Source organism: Nematolebias whitei, chromosome 4 (assembly GCF_014905685.2).
Source record: "Nematolebias whitei isolate Nwh7 chromosome 4, NemWhi1, whole genome shotgun sequence".
In the NCBI taxonomy this organism is placed as follows: domain Eukaryota; kingdom Metazoa; phylum Chordata; class Actinopteri; order Cyprinodontiformes; family Rivulidae; genus Nematolebias; species Nematolebias whitei.
This window is the reverse complement of record NC_056501.1, coordinates 17,136,756-17,149,992: the sequence shown is the minus strand read 5'-3', so window position 1 is coordinate 17,149,992 and position 13,237 is coordinate 17,136,756. Positions and strand designations below refer to the sequence as shown.

Genomic DNA, 13,237 nt, shown 5'->3' with positions numbered 1-13,237 from the left:
ATTTTGATACTTGAAGCTAGATTTTTGCTCCATTTAGTTTCTAGCTGGAGTTCTGCTACTTTTAGTTTTAATCTAGATTTTTCTCACTTTGCTCCTTTTTGCTGCTTTTTTGTCATTTTTAGTCTTTTGCTAACCTTTTGCTTCTTTCAACTGCAATTTAGCTACTTTTAGCTAATCTTGTGCTAGTTTTAATTCCTAGCTAGCATTTTGCTTCTTGAAGCTAGCTGTTGCTTCATTTAGCTTTTAGCTAGTGCTCTGCTTCTTTAGCTTCACTAGCTATAGTTTCCAATTCTTAAGGAAATTTCAGCTATATCATTCGTCCCTCAGCGTTGTTCCAGTCAGAGAAGTTTAATGTTTGTTTGCATGTAATCCTTAAGAAGTTAGTTGAGTATGAGATTAATTAAGAAAATGTTCATTTTAAGCCTTTTTATGACAACTAAACAGAACAAATAGATTCATTAATATTTGCTTGTATTTAAACAAGAGACCATTTTAGATTTTTAAAGTATTCTAACTTTCCCTGTTAACTCCAGTTTAGTCTGCTGGTAAAATTAAAACGCAGAAACACATTAAACTGCTTTATATCATGATGGCTTGCTTATAATCTACTATAAAAAAAAATCCTTTTTCTGAGGCATCAAAATTGCTGAAGGTTTTAGATGAGGACCGTTGCCATGACGATCCAAAAGGCCCGCCTATCATACCTGTCCATCAGAAGAAGTTTGCTGATCAAACAGTGGCCTGCTTTCCAATTGGCCCCCAGGCTTTAATAGGATCCCACGGACTCTGCTGGAGGATTACGCTTCCAAACTCAACTTCGTCCAGTCTCTTTGTCCTCCAACCATGGCTACAGCGGTTTAGGGGGACAGCGGGCACGCAAGAGTCCCAGAAAGTGGGGCCATCAGAAGACAACATCAACACAACAGGAAGAAAATCTTCACCTTGAAGACGGGACAACATCAGTGGGACCAACTGGTTTTAAAAAGACAACCTGTCAATTTTTGGGAAAAGGATAATCTCCGTTTTCTCATATTTCATAAATCATCTTTTTATCCACCCCTCACATTTCCCATGGTGCTGCTGCGCTGATCCGGATGATTCAGAACCTTTTTTGGGATAGTTTTGAGCCAAGTGAAAGAATCTGGATTATCCTCTGAAGTCAACTCAAGGTTCTACCTGCTTATCCCCTCCTCTTGGAGCAACTTAGATGAGCTTATAATTCACCAACAAGGCCCGCATCATTCCAGCTGCAGCGTTCATACGACACTGCCATCGCCTGCTTCTGTGAGCTCAGCTGCTCGCCACATCTGGATTTATTTCTTGTCATATTTAACTGGAGCTGAGCCCATCCCTTCTCACGTTCCCCCTTTTGTCTTTACCCTGACTGGTAGTGAGCCATGACGCTGCTGAAGATAAAGTTCAACCAGCAGAGGCGGGTGCGTCTGGCCCAGGGCCTCTGGCTGCTGTCCTGGCTGGCGGTGACGTGCGGGGGCTTCATCTTTTGTCTGGGGGTCTACCTTAAGACCGAGCTGCTTCGTAGGGACGAGGTAGAGCGATATACACTTCGACCTGGAGGCCAAGGGATGCTGGAGTCTAAAAGTTGCAGTTTGCTCTTGTCTATCAGTCCTTAGAGTTTAAATTTAACTCTCGAGTATAAATCACAGAAAAATTACAAACATCAACAAACATGCAGATTAACTGTTTGAACGCTGATCCAGGACTCAGAATTAATTTGTCTGCTAACCACTTTTGCTCATTTTGAGCTATTTTAGCTGTTCATATATCAAAACATGCAGCTGGTTTAGGAGATGGGTGTCAGGACTTTTAGTTTTTGTAACTTTTATACTTTTCAAATTCTAAAAATTTTTCAACAAATATTTTTTCCAAAGAAATCTCTGCAATCCCTTCAAACACATTGTTCTTTCTGAAATCTGCTTCAGTGATTGCTCTATTTTCTTCTGCTGCTACTTTTAACTGTAAGCTACAGTTTTGTTTCACTTAGCTTTTTGCTAGCTTTTAGCTAATTTTAGATATTAGCCAGGGTTTGACATTTTTAGCTCCTATCTATACTTTTGCTACCTTTAGCTATTCTGGTACCTTTACATTTAGTTAGCTTTGATACTTTAGCTTTTAGCTAGATTTGTGGTACTTTCAGTTAACATTTAGCTACTTTTACTTTCTAGCAACTATTCTGCTACATTTAACATTTAGCTAGGGTTTTGTGCCTTTTAGATTTTAGCTAATGTTCTGCTGCTTTTTGTTTTTAGATATACTTTTGCTTCTATATATTTTTGCTAACCTTTAGCTACTTTTAGATAAATGAGATAAATAGATGGCGACCCCTGAAGAAGGGAACAGCTGAAAAAAAAAAATTAAGCCAGTCTTTTTACATTTTTAGTCCCTATATCCTTTTGTTACCTTTAGCTAGCTGTTTGGCACTTTTACATTTAGTACACTTTTCACTATAGCTTTTAACTAGCTTTTGGCATGTTTTCTTTAAGCTAGCTTTTTTTGGGAGGGGGTGGCACAGAGGCCAGAGAAGATGGGCCTGTGATCGGAAGATCCGTAGCTCAACACTTGGTATTGACAACATCAAAATGTTGGTGGGAAAGATGAAGCACCTATACCCACCCCAACCCTCACCTACCCCACCCTGGGCTCCCGGGCAGGCCCCCCCCCCCCCCCCCCGGTGCCCCAGACAGAGCAGTCCCCCGCTCCACACAGAGGGTTGTGGTAGCTCAGTGGTCTGTCAGGAAGGGCGTCCAGCATAAAAATAATCGCCAAGTCTTCGTACGACTTAGTTCACTGTGGCGACCCCTGAAGAAAGGAACAGCTGAAAAAAAAAATTTAAGCTAGCTTTATGCTATTTTAGATTTTAGCTAACTTTTGGCTACTTCGAGGTTTTAACTACATTTTTGCTAGTTTTAGTGTCTTGCTAGTACTTAAAATGAGTTTCTCTTGAAAATGAGTCCTTGTGTCTCAATGAGTCTCCCAGTGGGATTACAGTTACATACAAATGAAAGAAAAAGAAAATATTTTGCTAATTTAAACTTTTAGCTAATGTTCTACTTTTTCAGCTTTGTGAATTCAGTTTTAGCTTCTTTGACACAGTGCTCACGCTGCACTCTCACAGAAAACACAGTTTCCCTGGTCTGAGGCTAGAAAGCTTCTTTTAAACAACCGTTAGAGCTGTGACATCACAGCAGGCGGACCAACCAACTGTTGGAAACGGTGAAGTCTGCCTGCAGGTTAAGGAAACTCGTCTTTAAAAGAGACGATCAGACGTTTCGACCCTCGGTGAGATTATGTGCCCAGTCGCTGCAGCGAGTCGAGCCAAATAAATGTTTCGCCGAAGGGTTCAGTGGAATGTTCAATACTCCTCTATAGGTGGACAAACACGCTGCTTATACTTTGTTTGCTTTTTGTTTCACTTTCCAGTCAATAAAACTGATTATTCTAAATGAAGTGCAAACAGTTTTTCCTCCACATCATCCATGGATGGAGAACATTTGTCACAAACTGCTGCTGGCTGGATGCACTGTCGGCTGCTATAAAGTACCAATCACTGAGTTGGGGTTTTTTGATACGTCAGTATGAGATAAACTCTGCATGGTTGGCTTTTACTGCAGCAGAGGCGATGAATTAAATTAATCTGAATGCCTCATGGACGCTGCAAACAGCATATCAGCTGCTAATTGGATCTCTTGGCCTCCAGGATGTTTTTCAGAACAGATTAAGTTAATTGAAAGTTGTTGACGTGGGTGAAGGTGCAGATGGACGCAGACATCATTAAAGTGATAATCTTTGATGCTGCTTTGTTTTCTCGAGGTGATGGAGAACGCGGAGATCCACGCGGTGCCCAACATCCTCATCATGGTGGGCCTGGCCTCCATCGGCACCAACTGGATCGCCAGTCGCATGTGTCAGGACTCCCTGGACGCGAGCCGCTTCCCCCGCTGGAAGGTTCTCCTGCTGGCCTGGTTTGCTGTGGCCGCTCTGCTGTGCTGCCTGCTTCTCACTGTGGTGGTGCTCAGCTACGCCCTGCAGGGACGCCTGGAGGAGTCTCTGAAGGTCAGCGCCATAATGGGTGAACGGGGAGCAGAACAGACGGAGTCGACATGTTTGTCAGCGCTATCATAACACAAGAAACCTCTCGATTGGTCTGAATGTGGAATAAGGGAATTCAGGCGAAGAAAACAGGCAGTGCAGCTATAATCATCTGATTTTAGCTCAGTGACTGTAAAATAAATGAGCTATGGTTTCTGAGAGTTTGGTTCATGATATATTTTGCTAACAAGCAAACACTCAAGCATGATTGTCTGCCTGTAACAGCAGAACAGTAGTCGTACTGAAATCGGGCCTTTTTTGTGTATCTTGCCCTTAGGTGGGCCTCAGAAACGGCATCCGGTTCTACAAGGACACAGACGTCCCGGGCCGCTGCTTTCAAAAAGAAACCATCGACCGGCTGCAGATGGAGTTTCGCTGCTGTGGAAACAACAACTTCAAGGACTGGTTTGAGGTCCAGTGGGTCAGCAACAGATACCTGAATTTCACCTCCCAGGAAGTCAAAGAGTGAGTGAACGAGAGCAAAAAGAGGAGAGATGCAAAGAGGTGAGGCGGGGAGAGGAGAAAGTGACGAGGGCTGTTGGAGGGAGGAGGTGTGCTGGAGGAGGCTTCACGTCCTCAAAGGTCAAACAATATGTTAGAGAGAAGGAGGCAGAGAGCAGGAAGTGGAGTAAAAATAGATCTGGCCTTTACTCTTCAAACGAACGGCTAGAAAGGTCAAAGCGCGAAGAGAAAGGTTGATCAAAGATTTTAAAAAAAGGAAAGAAAAGCGATGAGTAAACAGAAAGGTCGCGACACGTTTACGCTCGTATCGACGCTCACTTTTCACCAGGCGTGGATTGAGACAAACCTTAAACTTTTAAAGGCACTCATCGCAAAGTGCACAATCAAACGCTGAGAAAAGGTCATCCTGAGCCGTTTGAAAGACTTTACCCCGGTTTTCCCAGATGTTCTTAAAATGCAGGTACGCGCTCAACGTAAACAAAGCAGAATCTGACAAATGACTTTCCTGTGTCTGTCGTTCTCAGTCGCATCCGGAGCAACGTGGACAACCGTTACCTGTTGGATGGCGTCCCGTTCAGCTGCTGTAACCCCGCCTCGCCTCGCCCCTGTCTGCAGAACCAGCTGACGGACAGCAGGGCCCACTACAACTATGAGTACCAGTCAGAGGAGCTCAACCTGTACAGCCAGGGCTGCAGGCAGGCGTTGACCGACTACTACATGGGCCTGATGAACTCCACCGGTCCCGGCGTGCTCTCGGTCATCTTGATCCAGGTGGGCACCTCAAAAGGTGACTGATGTGCTGAACTGGGCCAACTGAGGTCAGGTTCTGTGGATATCAGCAACCGTAGGATGAGATATGGCAATTTTAGTCCCTCTTGTACCGACCATGACTGATGAAAAGTGGCTAAATTGGGGAAAAATCCAGATCAAGTTTAGTTTTAGCACATATTCTGGGATATTTAGTGTCGAATGGGTGAAACGTTTCTAGACTTCTGGGCGAATAAACTAGAGGATAAGATTGTCTCAGTGCTTAGCAACAGAAACACACAAAGAAAACAGGAAATTGTCATTTTGTCCACACTTCCATGACGACAGAAACACAGAAAACATCACAGACTCATCGATTCCTCGCGTTTAATCAAACACCCATTGTCATCTCCGAGTAAAGCCGCAGCATTTTCACAAGTCCTCGGGCCCAAACAGGAAACCGCTACACGCCCGCATCATCTGCAGCTGATCACGCCACAGACATTGCACACAATCAATACTTGGTGTTTTTGTATTTTTCTCCTCCAAGCCGAGCGAAACAGTTCCTCCTTCACCCAAACTTGTTTTTGAATCGTTGTGCCACGTTTCTGGAAGGAAGCACGAGATAGTCACGTGTTGTGCAGCTCTGACTGTGTCACAACTTTTACTGAAAAGCTGAACAGATGTCTGGATTTCAACATCTTAGGACACTTGCATATGGAACTGTGTGAAAATGATGAGGGAGGGGAAGGAGGCATGTCAGCAGTGTTTAAATGAGCGAGCCGGAAAGAAACACTTAAAAGTAGCGGCTTGTTTTATTTTTGAAGTAGGGATTTGTGGACAGGTTATGAACAATTAATATCTTACCTGTTGAAGATGACACTTGGAACAACCTTAGTTTGGGGAAATAATGTTTCATAACTCCAAAACTAAAAGCTCTGACCTCACACGCTGCTCTGCATGCTGTCGTTTCAAAGAACATGTCTGATCTGTTTGTGCTGGTGATGACTCTTAGTGTGATGACTAACGTTGATTAGTTGATTTGCCACTGTCTCAACTGCGCTGCTAACAAGACCATGGTGCTAACCAAGCCACACTGCTAACAGTATCATGGTGTTAACGGGACCAAGTTGCTAAGAGAACCTCACTACCAACAAACCACTCTGCTAGTATGACTATGCTACTGTAGATGTATTTCACTTTTTCCACTTTTGGCTCCTTGATTGTGCATTTTTGTTGCACGCTTTGGTATTTTTTGGATGCCTTTTTGGCAAGTCGAGATGGTTCTTCTCGTCCTGAGCATTTCATTGCATTGTTGACCTTGTGTTGATCTGCATGTGACAATAAACCTAAACCTAACCTGGTTCCAAGCGAACTGCTCCAAGGTGACGCTTTTGACGTAAGCAGGCAGCAGCCGTCGATTGGCCAATGAAGCTACGTCCCTGGATGACCCGCCCAGTTAGTTAGTTTTTTTTCCAAGTTTTCTAGTTTCTAGTTGAGTTTGGAAGCTGCAGGAATAGTGCCGCGGACCAAGATAAGCTCCAGACTGTTCTGTCTTTATTGGCGGATTAGAAGATTCATCGTGAGCTGGATGGCACCACAAGAAACGTGCAAATTTACTGAAAGAAATAAGAGATGATGGTGCAGCATGGCTACACCCAGACCTTTAAGCAGTACCAGGATAAAACGGTTGAAGTCAGGTTACAGTTACGATGCCTGCCCACTAGGGCCGTTAGGGGGCCGAGATGGGGTAGAGGCAGGGCAGCTGACATGGGACTAGATAAGTCACGGTTCGACTCCCAGTCATTCCTACATGTTGTGGTGTCTCTGAGCAAGACACCTAATCCCTAATTGCTCCCGGGGCGCTCAATAGCTGCCCACTGCTCCACCTGGGTGTATCCCAGTTGCGATGGGTTAAATGCAGAGAACCAGTTTCATCATTGTATGGGAACATACAATAATGACAACATATAGCACGTATACTATGCACTGATGATCCTGCCCACAGAGTGAGAAAACATGTCATAGTCACAGTTCACCTACACCCGAGAAGAACCGATAAGACGAGAACCGACTCGAGTATTAGTGGCAAAGCAGCTTTGGTCTGAGCTACAACCGCACCAACATTTAGGAAAATATCAGTAAAATTGACTGAATTATAGCAGCTTTTGTGTTTTTCAAGGTCAGCTGGCTGTGGCAGCCATCTTCAACTGAGTTGCCTCCAAAAGTAAAAGATTTGTAGATGTGCACCCATTGATTATTTCCCGAACGTTTCATTAACATAAGTCTAGTGGTTCAGGAGATATTTTACTAACAGACAGACAGAGTTGACTTTAAGTAGTAGTCTGCTAAATTTTAAACTAAAGTGTTGCTCAATCTGTTAGTGCTCAGATTGTGTGTTGAAGACTGGTCTCAGCTACAGCCACAACAACTTTTAGGTCAGTATACATGTAAATAAAATTGGCACACACAGTCATAAACATAATTTTTCATCTTTTGGCGGTGGGCATCTACTGCAGCATAAAAAGACAACAGATTAGAGATCGTCTTGCCTCTTGTAAATTATTGCTAAATATTTTCTACCACCTCAGATGTTGCTGTTTCACCCCCAGATGTCGGTGCTGCTCAGCATGCGGTACCTGCAGACGGCGGTAGACGGAGCCGCGGCTCTGGACAGCCCGGAGGCTGAAAGTGAGGGCTACCTCCTGGAGAAGGGCGTGAAGGAAACCTATCAGGACGTCAGAGCCACGCTTCTCAACCTGGTGAAGTTTGGGCAGGTTGACCCCGCCGAGGGGCCCTCGGGGGCCGAAGAAGAAGAGAAAACAACCGACACAAACACGGAGAAGGCTGCCACCTCGCCTCCAGCCAGTTAGACGAATAAAAAAACACAAAGCGTGCTGAGGAGGAGAGGACGCTGGGGGTTCTGTGTGTCTGTTTTTATTTTTGGTTGTGAGACTCGGGTGGTACACAGTAGGCTTTATTCACGAAGCAGCTGCAGCCCCCCTCCCCTCTGAACATGACCTAAACAGGGCAACACATAGATCTTTATAGGCCCCTGCACAGACATGAAAACACATTTTAACATCTCCTCTGTCCAGGACTCCACCTGAATCTGCTCAGGAGGTGTGTAGTGTTCCCTGTTTGTCTAGAAGAGAGTACAGTCAGTTTAATGTGGGGTAGCAGAAACACACAAGACATGTTTTGGTGTAGAGTTGGTATTAAACTGTCCTGAAATGCTTAGAACCCTGAATAAATCATGAATTATTACATTAAAGGTAGAAGTTTTTAACTGCTTTGTAGTGTCGGCTTCTTTTTGTAATTATAACATGAGATGAAGTGACAGTGGGTTATCTGAGGAGGGTTGGATTAAGTGTGTGTGTGTGATGCCCTATATGAAGCTGTCATCGCATTTATTCTGGCAGCGCTGAAACAATCTGATAATCCACGGCATAGTTAATCCCAGAACTGCTGCACAAGCGATGTCAGCATGCAGGAACACACTCCTTCACGCAGCCCTAACACACGTCCAGCAGTTATTTCAGGGAGCAGAATCAGTTTGTTTTGTTAAACTAAAATGCTTTTCATTTGCAAAGAACACGTGGTGATTTGCCCTAGTTCATCCAATGTGTGCACGTTCTTCTGAAATAAAATTTGTATCACAGAATTACTTCAATGAAGGTCTTATTTGTTTCCTGACCAAACAGCAATAAAAACGATGCGTCCAGCAGCTGCAAAAAGGTGACACGAATGGAAGAAAACTTGATAGTTTGCTTCAAAACGTTTAAAACATCACTTTAAAACAGACAGACAAATTAAAAAAGGAAATAGGAAAGCCAATTTTTATGAACAAGTACAGTACAAATAGTAAAAACACAAGTTATTACATTTTTTATATGTTTTACTAGATATCACTGTAATCTACACGTTCTTACATGAGAATGACATGTATTGGATTATAAACTTTACACAGCTAAGAGTAAAACTGCATGAAATATGTATTTTAAGTCTGTTAAAAAATGTTTCAAAACATAATTTATGGGGAGAAATGTGACACTTTTTTAAAGGTTTTAATTGATTATCAAACCAGACCAAGAAACGGACCCGGTGTTGCCGAGATGGGCGAACTGGTTCTTTAGTGCATTGTGACGAGTCAAGTTCTGATAAAAATCCAAAGCAAAGAAGAGTTTCAGTCTTTCGCTGCTCATCTGTGAGGCTTTTGACAGAAAGGTGATAAAAATGGAATTGATCAATATAATACCAAACTGAGCGATGAGGCATCTCCTCGGGACCTTCATGCTTCTGAGAATTAGTCACACAGCGAATAAAAAAAATAAAATCCAGTTCAGGGACAATATGAGTCAGGAACATTTATTAAAGAAGAAGAAAAGCACTGCAGAAGCAGAGATACCAAAATAAGTATAGAAACCCCCCAAACCTAAATAATCAGATCCAACGAAGGACAAGCAGCCAAGCTGGCAGAAACCAGAGGGATGATTAAAGACTCAGCACAGGAGTAATCAATTACCAAACAAGAGTCAGGTGTGCAGGAGAGCAGAGGGAACACGATCAACATCACACAAACTGAACACAATGAAAACAGCATTTCCTGAAGGATCATATACAGGTCCTTCTCAAAAAATTAGCATATTGTGATAAAGGTCATTATTTTCCATAATGTAATGATAAAAATGAAACTTTCATATATTTCAGATTCATTGCACACCAACTGAAATATTTCATGTCTTTAATTGTTTTAATACTGATGATTATGGCATACAGCTCATGAAAACCCAAAATGCCTGTCCCAAAAAATTAGCATATTTCATCCCACCAATGAAAGACAAGTATTTTTAATACAAAAAATGCCAACCTTCAAATAATCATGTTCAGTTATGCACTCAATACTTGGTCGGGAATCCTTTTGCATGAATGACTGCTTCAATGCGGTGTGGCATGGAGGCAATCAGCCTGTGGCACTGCTGAGGTGTTATGGAGGCCCAGGATGCTTCGATAGCGGCCTTAAGCTCATCCAGAGTGTTGGTCTTGCGTCTCTCAACTTTCTCTTCACAATATCCCACAGGTTCTCTATGGGGTTCAGGTCAGGAGAGTTGGCAGGCCAATTATGCACAGTAATACCATGGTCAGTAAACCATTTACCAGTGGTTTTGGCACTGTGAGCAGGTGCCAGGTTGTGCTGAAAAATGAAATCTTCCTCTCCATAAAGCTTTTCAGCAGATGGAAGCATGAAGTGCTCCAAAATCTCCTGATAGCTAGCTGCATTGACCCTGCGCTTGATAAAACACAGTGGGCCAACACCAGCAGATGACATGACACCCCAGACCATCACTGACTGTGGGTGCTTCACACTGGACTTCTGACATTTTGGCATTTCCTTGTCCCCAGTCTTCCTCCAGACTCTGGCACCTTGATTTCCGAATGACATGCAAAATTTGCTTTCATCCGAAAAAAGTACTTTTGACCACTGAGCAACAGTCCAGTGCTGCTTCTCTGTAGCCCAGGTCAGGCGCTTCTGCCGCTGTTTCTGGTTCAAAAGTGGCTTGACCTGGGGAATGCGGCACCTGTAGTCCATTTCCTGCACACGCCTGTGCACGGTGGCTCTGGATGTTTCTACTCCAGACTCAGTCCACTGCTTCCGCAGGTCCCCCAAGGTCTGGAATCGGCCCTTCTTCACAATCCTCCTCAGGGTCCGGTCACCTCTTCTCGTTGTGCAGCGTTTTCTGCCACACTTTTCCCTTCCCACAGACTTCCCACTGAGGTGCCTTGATACAGCACTCTGGGAACAGCCTGTTCGTTCAGCAGTTTCTTTCTGTGTCTTACCCTCTTGCTTGAGGGTGTCAATGATGGCCTTCTGGACAGCAGTCAGGTCGGCAGTCTTACCCATGATTGCGGTTTTGAGTAATGAACAAGGCTGGGAGTTTTAAAAGCCTCAGGAATCTTTTGCAGGTGTTTAGAGTTACGCCGTTGATTCAGATGGTTAGGTTAATAGCTTGTTTAGAGAACCTTTTCATGATATGCTAATTTTTTGGGACAGGCATTTTGGGTTTTCATGAGCTGTATGCCATAATCATCAGTATTAAAACAATTAAAGACCTGAAATATTTCAGTTGGTGTGCAATGAATCTGAAATATATGAAAGTTTCATTTTTATCATTACATTATAGAAAATAATGACCTTTATCACAATATGCTAATTTTTTGAGAAGGACCTGTATTCCCTGCTGCTTTACATGACAAAGTTTTAAACGAGCACGAGGGGACAACTCGGCTACTACCATTTTCTCCATGATAGTTGTTAGTTTAAATCTGTGGTGGTCTTTGTCTAATTTACAGTACGTCTGACACATCTCTGTCACTTGTAATTCAAACAGATAACACTGGTTTCAATATGTGAGTAAAAATGTTTTTGCTTGCTTGACATACGAATCATTTGTCTTCTTTGTAATTATCTCATGTTACTTTAAAATAAAGCTGTCAATCATTCTTGGACTGTCATTAGTAATAAAAAAAACTCTTATATTTTTAATTTTAATAATTAAGTGTTAAATTGTTTTGGAGGTTTAATAAAATCAATCTGGCTGATTACACAGTAACGCTACCTCGAAATGGTTAAATACAAGGTTATATGCTTACAAGCAGTAAATTGTGCTTAAAATAACAGCAGTCAGCAGCTAGGGGTTTAGTAACAGCACCTCAGTGGAGGAGGTGATTTTAGTCACGGAAACAATGATGTAATTTTTTATTTAAAATGTTTTTTATATATGTATATTTTTTATGTAAACATGTAATTCTTCTTACAATCGATAGAGGGCGCCATTACAAAGCTCGAGTTATATGTAATTTCCACTCCGATCACCAGAGGGCGCTGTTGTATAGATTAAAATACACCCGTACATTTTTTTTTATTTTTTGCACTTGAAAGAACCTTATCTGAACTTTTGTTGCGATTAAAACAAATTTCTAGACGATATTTTCAGGGTTATAGGATCCGTAAATGATGACATGCCACGCAAAAAATGAGCATGCAAGACTCCAACACCGGAAGTGTACTTTTTTTTTTTTTTTTGAAGGCGCAGGTGATTTTTATTTTTTCATTCTCCAAAATGAGCAATTCTGTTGGGCAAAAGCTAGCTTGTCTTCACGTTTTAATGTGGAAACGTCACTGCTGAACACTGACGACGTGTGCGGGGTGTGATTTTAGAGAAATTCCGGTGTGGTTTTGCAACGACACCAACTGACACACTTATAGAGGAAGAGGCAGCGAGGTGGAGGAGGGTGGAGGAGGGCCGCAGACATGTCTAACCGCCTCGCCCGAGATGGAGCCCAGCTCTCCGATTCATTACAAACACAAAGCTGATGGTATTTTGTAATTAGTTGTCTTTTTCCCACCTCCTCAGTGTTTCTCAAAGCCTCCCCAGCACAACCATGGACTCTGACACTGAGGAGATAATAGAGGAATTCATGGGCAGCGCGCTGGCGCAGTGGGTACGTCATTTATCATTTATCACCTTCACTTAGAGGAAAACTCATTGTTAGAGGCTGAATATTACACCAACAAAAACATGACCAACTGTAAAATATCACCCTATGTCTGTATTGAACACTAGTTGCTTATAATTTCCTTTCAGAAATAGTAAACAGTTTTCTAAGACAACAGAAAAGTTAGATAGTAAAAACTTCTTTTTTTTTTTTTTTTGGCACAGAAAAACCCCACTTCTCCTTTTGGCAGCTCACTTAATGGCCAGCTTTTTTTTTTCTTCTTTCTATCGACACTTCCGTGTCCTTGGGCTGTTTTTTTATTTTGTATTATTAATGAAACAACCCCAACTTATCTCTAGTGGTTTGTAGGAGATTCTTTTCTTTATGGGATCACATATGTCAAACTCAAGAGCCGCGGGCCAAA

At 42.6% G+C, this 13,237-nt stretch overlaps 2 protein-coding genes across 2 annotated transcripts in view; both read left to right on the top strand.

Moving 5' to 3' along the window:
• Positions 1 to 828: 828 nt before the first annotated feature.
• Positions 829 to 8,971, top strand: rom1b (retinal outer segment membrane protein 1b). Its single transcript, XM_037675804.1, has 6 exons — positions 829 to 1,284; positions 1,392 to 1,547; positions 3,829 to 4,071; positions 4,385 to 4,572; positions 5,094 to 5,340; positions 7,929 to 8,971. The coding sequence occupies exons 2-6, from the start codon at positions 1,398 to 1,400 to the stop codon at positions 8,187 to 8,189; spliced, it is 1,089 nt and encodes a 362-aa protein (XP_037531732.1). The 5' UTR covers positions 829 to 1,284; positions 1,392 to 1,397; the 3' UTR covers positions 8,190 to 8,971.
• Positions 8,972 to 12,759: 3,788 nt separating this feature from the next.
• Positions 12,760 to 13,237, top strand: part of ccdc88b (coiled-coil domain containing 88B) — a 61,316-nt gene continuing 60,838 nt past the window's right edge. The window contains exon 1 of the mRNA XM_037675802.1: positions 12,760 to 12,819. Within this exon, the coding sequence (XP_037531730.1) occupies positions 12,760 to 12,819 (60 nt within the window). The remainder of the gene's footprint in view (positions 12,820 to 13,237) is intronic.

What these genes read in the sequence shown, in the direction of transcription:
- rom1b (XM_037675804.1), top strand. Translation starts at nt 1,398, where the DNA reads ATGACGCTGCTGAAGATAAAGTTCAACCAGCAGAGGCGGGTGCGTCTG. An exon ending in AGCTGCTTCGTAGGGACGAG is followed by an intron (nt 1,548 to 3,828) that starts GTAGAGCGATAT and finishes TGTTTTCTCGAG; the next exon opens with GTGATGGAGAACGCGGAGAT. An exon ending in TCTCGGTCATCTTGATCCAG is followed by an intron (nt 5,341 to 7,928) that starts GTGGGCACCTCA and finishes TTTCACCCCCAG; the next exon opens with ATGTCGGTGCTGCTCAGCAT.